At 36.0% G+C, this 14081-nt stretch overlaps 1 protein-coding gene across 5 annotated transcripts in view; it reads left to right on the top strand.

Annotated features, from left to right (window-relative positions):
- The window catches only part of LOC129764431 (uncharacterized), a 379755-nt gene extending 367409 nt beyond the window's left edge, over positions 1–12346 (top strand). For 4 of the 5 annotated variants that reach the window (XM_055763501.1, XM_055763500.1, XM_055763498.1 and 1 more), the window contains exon 9: positions 4224–12346. In XM_055763501.1, coding sequence (XP_055619476.1) covers positions 4224–4272 — 49 coding nt within the window. In that variant the 3' untranslated portion in view covers positions 4273–12346. Of the gene's footprint in view, positions 1–2633 lie in introns of all 5 variants that reach the window. The other variant, XM_055763502.1, reaches the window with a different exon arrangement.
- The last annotated feature ends 1735 nt before the right edge of the window (positions 12347–14081 follow it).

Here is a 14081-nt window from a genome sequence, read left to right as displayed (position 1 = left end):
TTAGGAAAGCAAAATCCATTTTTTTTTCTTGCGAGTATAACATTTTTCCAAAAAAGACTAGTTAATTGACTTCAATTTGAAGTATCGATCGTATGAATCGTTCCAGTAGATTTGCTGGAAAAATAATTACACATATTTTTAGTTTTACAGCGCGGACTCGATTATATACAGTTTCGGATTTATTTTCACTGTATATAATCGAGTCAAAAATAAAGAAAAATTTGATCGTTTTTCGTACAGGGAAGGAAGGTATTGAATTAGAGAGACTTTAAACTCTGAGAGTTCATTCGTCTCTAAAGTTTTCGTACAGTTTTTCGTGCAGTGTTTCTATCAATTAAATTTAAGCTTTTCAATCGCTCTACAAATCGTTCTTTGATACCCAACTTCTATCTATCTAAGTTTGGCTGCAATATCGGTATAAGCAAATCCTGGTGGAAATTCAAGCAAAATCTTCAAAAATCACGATTTTTACTCCACTGTACATATAAAAGCCACTTGAATTTCACCTAAACATTGAAAGGTAACATTTTTTCGTGAAAAAAGTCTTTTTTTGAAAAATAAAAAATATTTTTTTTTTCGAGTCCAAAATTGTATATAATCGAATCACATATAATCGAGTCTGTATATAATCGAGTCCGGCTTATATTATATTTGTAAATCAATTTCATTGCAGTTAAATTAAAAAGAAGGCTCTATTATGTCCAAAAATTAAATTGATTTCGCGAAAAAGTACTATTTTGAGTAATGAGGCACTGTTTAATGGCCTTGAAGGCATGAAGGTGTTCGGAATTTACAACACAAAAACGACGGTACGACTGATTTTTGAAAAGGATGTATTCGAAATCATTGATCTTTCTTTCAAAAAATTCTCACTCAACTCAAAATTCAGATGCCTAATTAAAATATGATGTTTGACAAAGTTGTTGGAAAATCAAGTAGCTATTTAGAAAAAATAACATTTAGAATACACTGTGAATACACAATCTTGCTCATATTAAAAAATACATATATATCTCAAAACACCCTCCCCTCCATTTTTTTTTGTATATCTACGTAGATGTATTTCATTTTTTCTTGTAATAAGTTGCATTGAAATATAAAAAAAAAATCAAACTGTATATAATCGAATCATATATAAACACGTCTATATATATAATCGAGACTGTATATAATCGAGTCCGACCTGTACTATAGATTTAAACCAACTTGCGTGTAATAAAAATAATTTTTTCTATTTGTCCGGGATCAAATACTTTAACTTTATTTTCAATTTCGGCGAAAAAAATACCTCTGGAATGTTTGTTACACCTGACGAAACGCTTACTGTAGACTTTTTGTCAGTGTTTTGAGCCATGTAATTCGACATGAATGTCATAAATCACCATGAAACAATGGAGTTATCACACTTCAAATAAATCTTTCCATTTAACAATGACAGCCAGCCATTACCTATCGAAACTTCAGAGCAAAATTACCCTCTTTTAAAAAAAGCGTATCACCACGTATTAATTAGTTCACCAATAATTAACCCACTCCGACTGCGAAGTTAAAATCAGTACTCTCATTCGTGTTGATATCTATTTTGGGAACCATCCCCCTTCATCGCCCGCACCAAAACCTTCGCCTCCCTGTGACCCTTTTTCGAACAAATGTGCGGTTTGGGTCTGGAAGCCATTATTGTCTCTTTTGTTTGAAGAGGGCTAGCTGCACACAAGTGAGCCCACAGGCATTAGCTGCCAATACAAACAAAGCCACATAACCCCTGCCATAGATGTGGGGAAGGCTAGCATGCAGAGTGGTCCAATTTTGGCTCGGAGAGATTTTTCACTTAGAAAGGAACTCATTTATTTCGATTCATAGGATGCGTCTTTCATTTTGCAGGGAATAAGCAAAGAGGTTGAGATGTTTGGAAATCAACTGAGGTTCGAACATTTCAAAGATGATATCAGGAGTTCTCAATGACCTTACCGAGTTGTCTAATTTTGATAAAAAAAAATAGCTCTAGATTAGCATATTCCGATTCAAATCCTATCGCAAAGGTTCGCATATCAATAACTAATATGAGCTATCTATTTAATTGTAAAAAATCCACAATTTACGTTCACATCTCACCTAAAAATGCCTCGTTGTTTATTTATGTTATTCCCATGCTTAGTCATTGACACAATCCTGGATGGATAAACAGTCGCTTCTCACATGTGATCGAGTCTATAATCGAGTGTAGTTAGAGTACCATCGTTTTCAACAGTAGGTGGTCCAACACGCAAACTATGTGCTTTCAATTTTCACGCAATGTGATAAATGACACCATTGAATCGGAACGACACTTCATACACGCTTCCGTGTGTACATCACCACTACACATTACACTGTGCCATTTACGACAACAAAAATTGGTGTAGTGCCTCCTTGTGGCTGAAGGATGCTGCAAGTGATAGAGTAGTTGTAGCTTGATACTCCAAACATGAATCAAACGATCAAATTACACTGCACAGACACTGGAGCAATGCAATACTATAAAACGCAAAACTCGAGCACTAATACGAACTATTTTTTTCTTTCTTTCTTTCTTTCTTTCTTTCTCATCCAACGATCAAAACACAAAACGGCCATCGAACAAAAAAATCGAGTAGGTTATAATCCCTGTTGTACCCAACACCAACACGAGCGTGTCAAGATTCGAACAATCTTCCTCCTCCCATCCGGCGCCAAACACGTGTTGCAGTGTAACGGGTTATCTGCTAAGCGTGAATAAAACGGTTCACTATGTAGGATAAGTTACGTTGAAAAAAAACTTTACGTTAGATTGGTTCACAAAGTCTGTGCACTGCGAACCAATTCGCGAACCTTAGCCGATAATCGAACGAACTTAGCTTTAACTACGCCCGGTACACATCCTATGGTTTTATAACTACAAAAAGACTCGTATTATAAAATGCACACCTTATTAAGAAATAAAAACAAGTAGGACCGGATTCCTCCTAGAATTCTGTTAGTATCCGAAAAAAAAATGAGTGCAAATAAGCGATCATTAGTATGAGTTCATGAATGGAAGAATTAGGCTTCGAATGATGGAATCGAGCAAACATCATTCTAAACGATGATGTATCATTTTATATGCCAATGAAATAGGAACCGTCCTTCATGAATTATCTACACATTTCGAAACAACAGTAAATATGCTAACGTCGTGTGCGTGTTGATTCGAATTATTTACGGTGAGATTTGCTGAACGAGAGTTCGTCGTTTCATTTCTATTTAAGGTCGATTTCAAAATTAACAAGATCAAAATTAATAAATTTTAAGTTTTTGTCAAAATCTGAAAATAGTAGAATTTTGAATATTTTTCCGAATGTGTTATTCATTTTAACTGAAGATGTTTTATAATCAGTTATTACTCATTCGAAAATCTCTTTTTATTTCTATTTTCTAAATTCTAAATTTTATATTTATTTCTAATTTCTTTATATATTCAAAACCAGAAGACATTGTGCATTTCCACACATCTATTCGATTCCTTAGAACATAAATTGTGATGGTAAGAATAATTTATTATCACGATCGTAATAATTTGACAAGCAACTCACAGTTACAATGAAAACCTTGATTGTTTGTCCGCAGCTGCATAACCCTTGCTTGATCAGGAGTTCTTTTAGCAAATTTATCAACAAAAACCAATTTGAACCTACTTGTGATATTTCCGCGAACCGTTTCCTCGTGGAACTCTGCTGTCAAATCATTCCAGATCATAGTGGAAGCAACTTTTAAGAGAAGCCTGGGTATGAAGAACTTAGGTTCAGTTAATAAGCATAAAAAACTTTTCAATCTAAAAAAAACTTTTTTTCCAACTTTTATGACTTGAAAACTATGTAACTTCATATGGCTTCCTTGTTTTTCCCTCGACGCACGTAACCATTGGGAATGCTTAGATCCTCAATTAAGTTTCTAGCATGCGATCCAGACCCTCATTTTCCATAGATACCACTCATTCAATCCGCTCTTAGCCATCTCCAACCATGACCATTGTGCTTGCTTTCAAAACTGTAGCTAGGATTTGAACGTCGCAACGAGCGAAACAGCAGTCGCAACTGCAACCAGCCTCGAATACATTGCATGACCTTATGTCGGCATTCGCAGGATAGGCGGTACCTGGACTTATTTATTATAATTAATTTCACATTTTCCTTCTCTGTGTTGTTTTGTTTCAATCTTTTATTTCGCAGCCAAAGTTTGCCCTCGTTGGAGAACTGTGTCGACAGGGAACGATACTGAAACGAGGGAACGATACTGTTTGTGTTCCCCAATTGCGTTTCCCGTGCTCCATAGCAAGAGGGCGCGCTCATTACCGGAACATCGCCCAGATAACGGTTCAGTATGGGCGATAATTGCTCTTTTTTTCTCATTCCGAATACAGCGGTTAACAAATACAACAAAATACACGAGCACAGAACAACACCGCAGCAGGATTCACACAAGCATACAAAAACTACACCGACGGTACACTTCATTCTCCCCAGGAATACTTATCGCACAACATCGCTTGAACTATTGATCTAATTGTTTCTGAAAGTGTCATTATCTGAATGAAAATAATTGAGTGAACATCTGAAAACGTCAAATGTATGTAGAAAATTCCAACGAAATATTTTTATTCATTTATTTATGCATCGCTAATTATGAAAGAAGAAATTATCTCTTCTTTTTGACGTGGGACTACGTCTAACCGGGGTATATGGGGGGTAAAATGAAAACCGAAACACATAACATGCAGGAAAAAATTAAATATTCCAAATGCTTATAACTCGAACATTTCTTACTGGATAGGAAAGATGTTTGCATCAATCAATACGGAATATTTCTACGATTCTATCGCATTTGATAAAATGTTGTTTTTCATGAGATGACCAATTAAATAACTGTGAATTGCCAAGCGTTATCTAAACGCCCCAACTGCCTAGTTTTGATTGGCCCGATTAACGGTTTCCCGAACACAGACTTCAAAATCAATGTACCCGTGGGAATCCGCTTAGCAAATATACATGCAAGTATGCGGTATTTTTGTTCCAACCGAGTTGTGTTTTCCTAACACAGACTTCAAAGCAATGTGCCTGGGGGAATCCGCTTTACAAATACATGAAAGTCGAGGGTATTTTTGTTTCGACTGAAATGTGTTTCCTTAACACAGACTTCAAATCCAAGGAGCGTGGTGAAATTAGCATTGCAAATACATGTAAGTCGAGAGCATTTTTGTTCAGACTGAAGCGTGTTTCCCTAACACAGACTTCTAATCCATGGAGCGTGGGGAAATTGGCAAAAGCAAATCGGGGGCATTTTTGTTCCGACTGAAATGTGTTTGTATAACACAGACTTCAAAACCAAGATGTTATCATACCAAACGTAAAAGGACTGTCATTAAATTTACTTGTAACGAAGAACATAATCTATCACAATGCATGAATTGATCTTATAAGGCATTATACAATCTTTTTACTCTACTTTTTACTCTACTTTTTACTTTACTTTTTTTCAAAATCATGAAGCCTGAGGAAATCGACATTGCAAAAAAGAAGCGAGCTGCAGATACTTTTGTATTCGCTAGAGTTTCTGCAAATCGTAATGGTTCCGTAACACAGACTTCAAAATCATGAAGCCTGCGGAAATCGGCATTGCAAAATAGATGCAAACTGCGGGTACTTTTGTACTCGCTTGCATTTTTACAAACCGAAATGTGTTTTCCCAATACAAAGTCCGAAACCATGAAGTACGAAAAATCGGCATTGCAGATACATTCAAGCCGGTAATACTTTTATACCACCATGCATTCTTTAAACTCCGGAATTCGTTTTGCTAACACGGCCTACAAAAGCGGGTACAAATGCAACGCTTTGGCTCGATTATTCAAGACTGCATTGGAAGATATCTCTTCATGTCGCCTAATTGAAGAAATACAATTGAATACTAAGCCAACGGCGGTCCTACGTCAACCTTGCGGTTATATATCCATCCATAGTTTTTCAATTTTATATACGAATGCTCAGGTAGTGACACTTAAACAACTGTAGTTTGTGAACAAATAAACGGAATGTCATGAAACTTCACATATAAGCTAGTGACAGATGAACCTCTCAAAATTAATTTTGTTCATTTTACAGGTTGACAGATGCAATATCTGACGTCTAGATGGTGGAGAAATGAAGCGTATGAATGCTTTGAGTGTAGTTAAATACGATTGAAGTTGTCTAGTGATTTGTAATGTTTTTCCTATCGCGTCAACTACGTCAAACGCTTTTGAATATTCAACTTGACTTCCCTATATAGAGCACTCATGCAGAAAATCTACTCAAAGCTTCCTTGACGTTCTATTAACCACTTACCATTAACTTAACTAGAATTATCCTTTCAGCGCACCTCTTCCCTAGCTAACGATGCCATATTGAACCCTGCCGCTATCCAGCGATCCACCAGAATCTCTGGTGCAAGAATGAATGATGAAAAATCCTAGCGCAAAATATACCCCCACTAGTTCGAATCCATGATCGATTGTAGTATACGTGAACATTCAATATTGGCACTGTTGCTTTTATCAAACAAGACGGTTTCTTGGACATGGTGTAACAATCTCTACCCCTACTCGTGATAAAACATTCCATTTTGTCCACATTGTTCATTGCCAATGGCACAATTGCAATCTCGATAGGACAGCCGCTTTGTTCAAAATTATCAGAGAGAGCGCAGTGTTTTTGCTGGCAGCGAGAACATGCTCCAACCACTACACAATCACAACCGAGAGGATTTCCGAGCTGGCTCCCGTTTACATACAGATTCTTGTGATTTCAATAGGCTTTTTTCAAAGCAATTTTTTCGGGTCAATTAGTAACAAATATCGATCGTAGACATTTTCATTTCAAATGAAGTGATTGTCAGTCATGTCATGTCAAATGATTGTCATATCACGAGTTCAATCGAAGAAATCGCTTGGACTGAAATATAAAAATATTCATTCAAAGAAGTTTTGTTTTATTTTTTGTTATTTTTTGTGTTTATTTGCGAATATTCAATGTCGAAAACGGCTTTATTCTATATCTTACTTTGGCTTGTGTATTATTCTTCCGAGGGAAAAAGTGAATCATGCAACAACTATCTTCTGTCAATTGTTCCTACTAAAGAATTATTCAAAAAATTTGGATCAGTGCGGTGAAAAAAAACAAGAAGTAAGTTTTATTTGTGATATAACCGCAAGGTGGAGGTAGGACTACCGTTGACTTAGCAATCAATAAGTAACAAGCATATCGCTCTTAGACATTTCATCTTTCGAATGGGGTGATTTTCATATCTCTTCGTTTAGCCCGAAAAGAATTATTAGCGAATTATGCGGCTCCGTTCAGCACAAAAGAAATGGGAAGGAGAAAAAGCATAGAGTTTGGCGAGCTAACAAGGCCATTCTCATATCACTTCGCAATCACAGCTTTCTACATCTTCTTCTTCTTCTTGTTGAATTGTAGAGACTTTAAATGTGTGCAGTTCATTTATCTCTAGCCTTGAGAAGGGCTCTTGTGGACAACTCAATCCAAACTTTTTCACCACCTGCCTTGAAAAAGACACTTCATTGTCGTTCGACGCTCCTCAGCAAACCGTGTCCGTTCCCGCAAACATCAAACGACGTTCTTGGAATGATTTTCCGAGCGGGCATTAGTTTATATACAGATTTGTGATGTCGTTCGTCTGTTTTCAAAGCAATTTGTAAGCCATTGAAAAAAGTTTTCGTGTCAATAATTAATAAGCATATAGTTCTCAGATACTTTATCTTTTGAATAAAATGGTTACAATCCGCTTCGTTGAGCTGGAAAAGAATTATTAACGCTCAAATCAGGAATCGATACCTCCTCGAAAATGCTCGGCACAAATAATACTTCCCTCCCCGCCAATTAGTATCATCGGTTGAATGTAGCATTTCATTTCCTTCGCTATGGAATCCATAGTCAGCGTCATCATCTATCAACAATCTGTATCAAATTGTCATTCACTCATCGTATTTCGCTAAACGCTTCGTTCGATCGGTTTGCAGAAAAGAAATAAAGTTGGGAGAGAAGAGCATAGTGTTTAAGGTGAAGGTGGAAGGAAGCCCCAAATGGCTGCCACAATGGCGCTCATTTCTTCCATCACCCTCCCTCACCCCTCGCCCGATGTGCAAAAAAATCAATAATTTTGCGAAACAGTGTGTAGTAAATAATCGTTTTCGCACACTTCCCATCAAGTAATATCAACCAAACTCTAATCGATTACTCACAAGATATTAAATTTTCATCTGCCGTCGCAATGTATAATGAAAAACGTCGGAAAACTTGAGTTAGTGCTCTGAAAGTTAAATTTTCATTTTTCAATTTTCCGCAATGGTTTTGTTTGTACTGGTAAAAGCATCGTGATTTTCCGTCACTGATGCCAGACAACATTATCGAAGAGCTATAAGCATCGTTTCATCGACACTGATGCCAGACAACATCAACGAAACAGCTATAAAAACCACTCAATAAAATGTTATTCTTGAGTCATAGTGTTTCATGTCATGAAATTGATAAAATAAAATTGCGTTCATGTCAATACAATTATAATTTTTACATTGGTGAAGAAAATTGTACTGCAAAGCTCAAAACTCTGCCATGGCTACCTATGTTGTCAAAAATAGTAATGGGAAAAGTATTACATTCAATCAAAATGCCTCGGCTAACGAAGAGAAAGGTTAAAGCTCTCCAACGTGAATATGTGAAAAAAATACGATCAACGAAGGAAAATATTGAGAAATTATCAACTATAATCAACTGTTAGATGGTCTGCTTTGGGCTCCTCAAACACCTTGGTTTTCTGAATTCACTGAATACAATAAGTTCAAATTTGTGACTTCCCGTGGTGTTGCTACAATGTAAGATCGCAATTCTTTCCTTGCTATTTTTATGCCCTGAAACATTCTTTCAGTCTCAATGGCTAAAGTATAAGTGGAAATAAATCGCATGTGTTAAATTGGATCATGTTACGCTCGCGTATAATCAGAATTTTACTTCATATGCAAATACACCTTCTATATATACAGCCATTCCATGCCAAACCGATGTAGTGGTTCTCAGATTTTCGTAAAAAGTGGTAATTTTGTTCTTTATCGCAAAACATTAGACCCGTATTTTCTAATTTTTTTATTAGGGTGCCCATTTCTATTTAAGGGTTGTCCAAAAAATCAATGTTTCCCTTTTTTTTTCCAAAAATGGTTTTTTTTAAATTCATATCTTTTGAACTACTAAACCGATTCAGATGATCGATATATCAAATTAAAGTCAATTAGCTAGCCTTTGACAAATGACAAATATGCCAATTAATTGATTTCTAGTCGCACAAATCTAGTCTAGTCGCACAGAAATATTGAACGAAGACTGAAAACATGTTAAATTTGAAAAATCATAACTTAAAAACGAAAAATAACACGTGTCTGATTTTTGAATATGCTATGTAACAAAAACTCAGCTTTCAATAAAAAATATAAAAAATATATAGCACCCGTGGTCCCGAAACCATGTAAACTATAAAAAACTGATACATAATTACGAAATCAAAATCCAAAAAAGACTATCTAATTGGATTCAATTTTATGTGTCGATCATCTGAATCGGTCCAGTAGATCAAAAGTTGTGAATTTTTGTGTTGGAAAAAAGGGGGAAAAATTGATTTTTCGAACCATCGATTAATTTTGAAAAATCATAACTCAAAAACGTAAAAAACGCCTCTCTGGTTTCGACATATGTTATGTGAAAAATCCCCGGCTTTTCAGAAAAAATATAAAAAAATATAGCGCCCTTGGTCCCGAGACAACGGAAACAATATAAAACGAATACAATCAATAATAACGAGAACAGAATTCGAATTCTCTGCAGATGTAGTATTTTTTTCAATTTGATATGTCGTTCATCTGAATCGGTCTAGTAGTTCAAAAGTTATGAATTTTTAAAAAAAGTCATTTTTGGAAAAAACAGGAAGAAGTTGATTTTTCGGATAACCCTAAAATGGAAATGGTCACCCTAATGAAAAAATAAAAAATAAACGGGTGTAATGTTTGCGATAAAGAACAAAACTATCACTTTTCGCTAAAATCAGAGAACCACTATATCGGTTTGGCATGAAATGGCTGTATATTTATATTTGTAATTGTTCATCGGAGTTCAATACATCGTTCATACGTTTTACTTCAGTATTGAATTGTTATCTTTTTCAAATGTATTCTAAGACTCGAGTCAGTGAAGCGCCACACAGTCTGATAAGTGAATTAATTTATTTACGTACCAAACCCAAAACAAATAGTGTGCTTTGCTCTTCTCTCACATTACCCCATGAAAAAACGTGGTTTTATTTCTACTACCACAATGGCTTCGTCCCACTTCGTCCCTTCCCTTCGGCACGGTAGACGGGCAGGTTTACCTTAAGGAGTGCCTACAGAAGCGCTTACTACCACTATTGAAGCAGCACGAGGGCCCGACCATCTTCTGGCCGGATCTCGCTTCGTGCCACTATTCAAAGGACGTGTTGGAGTGGTACGAAGCCAACGGGGTCACCTTCGTGCCAAAGGAAATGAACCCGCCCAACGCGCCGGAGCTTCGCCCAATGGAGAAATATTGGGCGATTATGAAGCAGACCCTGCGGAAGAACCCAAAAGTTGTCAAATCGGAGGCGGACTTCAAGAGAAAATGGATTTCTGTTCAAAAAAAACTACAACCTGACGTTGTACAGAACCTTATGGACGGGGTAAAGAGGAAGGTGCGAGCATACGGGCTTGGGCTTGAAGTATGAATAAAAAGAAAATGCCAAAAGTTGTTTAATAGTTTTTATTTTACTGTCTAAAATTTTCAAAAGGATCGGTCTACTGGGCGGATTTCTACAGCGTTTTATCCGTGATGCAATTTGATGTGACACACCCTTTATTTGATTTTGTGTCTTTGAAAAACGTATAATTATGACATAATCGTATAGTACGAATTTTGGTTGATTTTTTCAGAGTTAATTTTTGTGGAGACAATTGATGATGAATTTATTCAATGTACTTAAGCGCTACAAGTTATCATGAATTTGTAAACAGGACTCTTCACAAAGCCGGAGGTTAAAGACAGGCAAATCACGAATCCAGTCAGAATTGCGGGTCACTACGAGCATGCACTAGAGTCCAGTAGATTCTCTCATGACGAAAACTAATGTGAACATGCTGATACTGTGAAATTGTTATCGCCGTTCCCGTTCCCGCGCCGTAATCAAAAAAATTGATAATTTCATGGACATCAGCGAAATCTTTGAAGAACTATTCTACCCACTCCCTATTACTCAAACGCATACTGCCGATAATGGTAATTCGATGTACAAAATTTAATCTATAATTAATAATTTCCGATTATTTTTTTATTTTAAATATTTTTGGAACATAATTTAAGAAAATATGAGTTGTTTTTCAAACGGCAGCAGAATAATTCAATTTTTTTTTTTCAATAAAGACTACGCCAACATTATTATTCAAGTAGAAACAATGAATGTAATGATGATAAGGTTTCGCTCAAACTCTGATCACACCATTATGTCCAAATACATGTATAATAGATGTTACAACAGATGTATCTATGATAGTACAAGATAAACAGACCTCCCATTCGAATACACACTTTCCACAGAGAAACGATTACCAGTATAGATATGAACAAAACAAATTCGTTGTACTCAAGTGATCCATATTTACCAAAAACCAAAAAATCATTAACGGAAGAAGAAAAACATTCAACCATAAACGGGACCATACCGTGTCTTGTTTTAGATTCCCTCCAGAGCTTAAGTGTAAGGATCGACGAAGGAAACGACAAGCTAACTAGTGAAAAGTTTTAAATTTTTTTTAGAAGAGTTTGTAGTCGGTATCAATAGTAAAATATCAATGAAAAAGACAAACAACAAATCGATACCCCACTTGATGTCAATGTGTCCTATTTTGAGGATTTCTCCTAGTGTTACGTATCAGATCAAAGAAGTTGCTATTCCGACTAAAAATAAAATGAATTTTCTATGAACATTGAATTTTATGGCAAATATTAAATATTATACACAATAAACGTAGTGGATACATCTCTATATATATACATAAATTTAGCAATTGGAGCTAAATATCGAAACGAATGCCGAGCAAGGAACGATTCTACTTATCATCCCCAACAAGGATACCACACTATATTACGCCTTATTACTCCTGGAGTTATCTGATGTTAGAATGACAGTAATGAAACACCACTATATATTGTAGGCTCATGGTAAAGATAAAAATACTAAATATGACAAATATGAATGTGTTTCTTTTTAACTTTTCTCTCAAATTCCTAACATATCCTGACTCTTTCAATCTCAAGTTCTATTTCCCCTCAATGTTATCGCCTGTTTACCATATCCTATCGATGTTGATTGTCTGTAAGTCTCCTTCATTTCGACAGTCATGTTTCGCTGTTAAAACCCAGAACTCAAATGCCTAAGCTCATCTAGTAAAAACCTGTACACACACACACACATCGAGGACCACGTTTGATACAACATTACATTTTTTGTAGAGCCTTACTCAAAGCGATAATATTTTATCATCACACATCGTGCTATCATTGACAAAATGAAATCTGATCATGATATCATTTAATTTATACGCAAAATTTCGTAGCAAGCAAACGAAATTATTACGACTATAAGCTATAACCGAACTGTTTAAGAAGAAAACAACTATAACAATTACGCAACATGTAGATGAAATTAAGTTAACCAATTGGAGTCGTTTATAAACTGAGTAGATTTTTTGTAGAATCAAAGATTGTCACAAAACTCGAACGAAATGTAGAAATTTAATGACCGTATATGAGCTGCATCTTTAAGACTAATGTAACTTTTAATAAAAACAAAAAATTTCGAATTACAACTATATATCGATTCATTTCTATCACAATCCCCAACATAAGGCCACCATTCCAGGGGGAACGATGAGCAATAATAACGAATAATCAGCTAGGAGTTATCAAAAGCCATTTTTCCCTCCACCTGTTCCGAAGATGTCACCCGGAGTGCACTAAAACCAATTATGGTTCCATTTGGCTTATCGGCAGCACAAAAGCACGCCCAATCTTAATTAGTTCTTTTGATCCCCGAAAATCTCTCCAATGAATGTGCCATGGCAGCCATTGGCTTTAGTGTTGCCACAAACGTACCACACAAACGTCGCGCGGATGGTTTCGGACACTGCGGTGCCGATGGTAACCCACGGTAGAGCGGACAAAGTTTCCAACTCTGGCGAAGTTCATTATTCCGAGCATTGCAAGCAGCAAACTGATAAGTTGATGACAAGTTTGCAGCAGCAGCGGCAGCATCACCCATCGGATTTCCAACGAGAAGAGAAAACATTATGCCGAAAGTTCATCTCGAAGCTCGGTGTGAATGGTTTGCAATATGTATTCGAAAAGAAAAACCATCTACTTGAAAGGTAAGTTGCGGAGATATACCTTTGCAGTGTATTTATCGTGTTGGAATGAAGTGAAACGTTATTACGGAAAAGTTGTATTTTATTCGAATTGTTACCATGAGTATTATGAGTATTATGTTATGAATAACTTGAAGGAAGATTTGGTAGTTCCCCCAGGAAGTTTCATGAGTGTCGTATATTAGAGAAAATAGAACTTCAGCTACTGAAAAATTAGGCATTTTTTTGTCTTCAGAGTGAGTAGCAAACATGAATTTTACAGATTATGAATTTATAATTAACTCTTTAGTAGCTCTGGGGGCCTTTTTGCAAGATTTTGTTGTAACTTTATGGTTTGTAACTATCGTAGCTGTTGGCACGGGCGCACTTTATCACAATGAACAATTCTCGTGTAACTTTCGAAATCGAGTTAATGGATGCACACTATTAGTTTTCAATCATCGAATGTGTTACAAAAAATAATGTTCAAGTACCTATCCTTTTCACCTTTTAATCACCGATACAAAAAATGTTTAATGTACAGATTCGGATTTTGAGCATTCGTCTGTTACTTCGGACGCCA

Source organism: Toxorhynchites rutilus, chromosome 2, assembly GCF_029784135.1.
Source record: "Toxorhynchites rutilus septentrionalis strain SRP chromosome 2, ASM2978413v1, whole genome shotgun sequence".
In the NCBI taxonomy this organism is placed as follows: Eukaryota; Metazoa; Arthropoda; class Insecta; order Diptera; family Culicidae; genus Toxorhynchites; species Toxorhynchites rutilus.
Note: the sequence above shows the minus strand (reverse complement) of the source record. Positions and strands in the feature narration are given on the sequence as shown.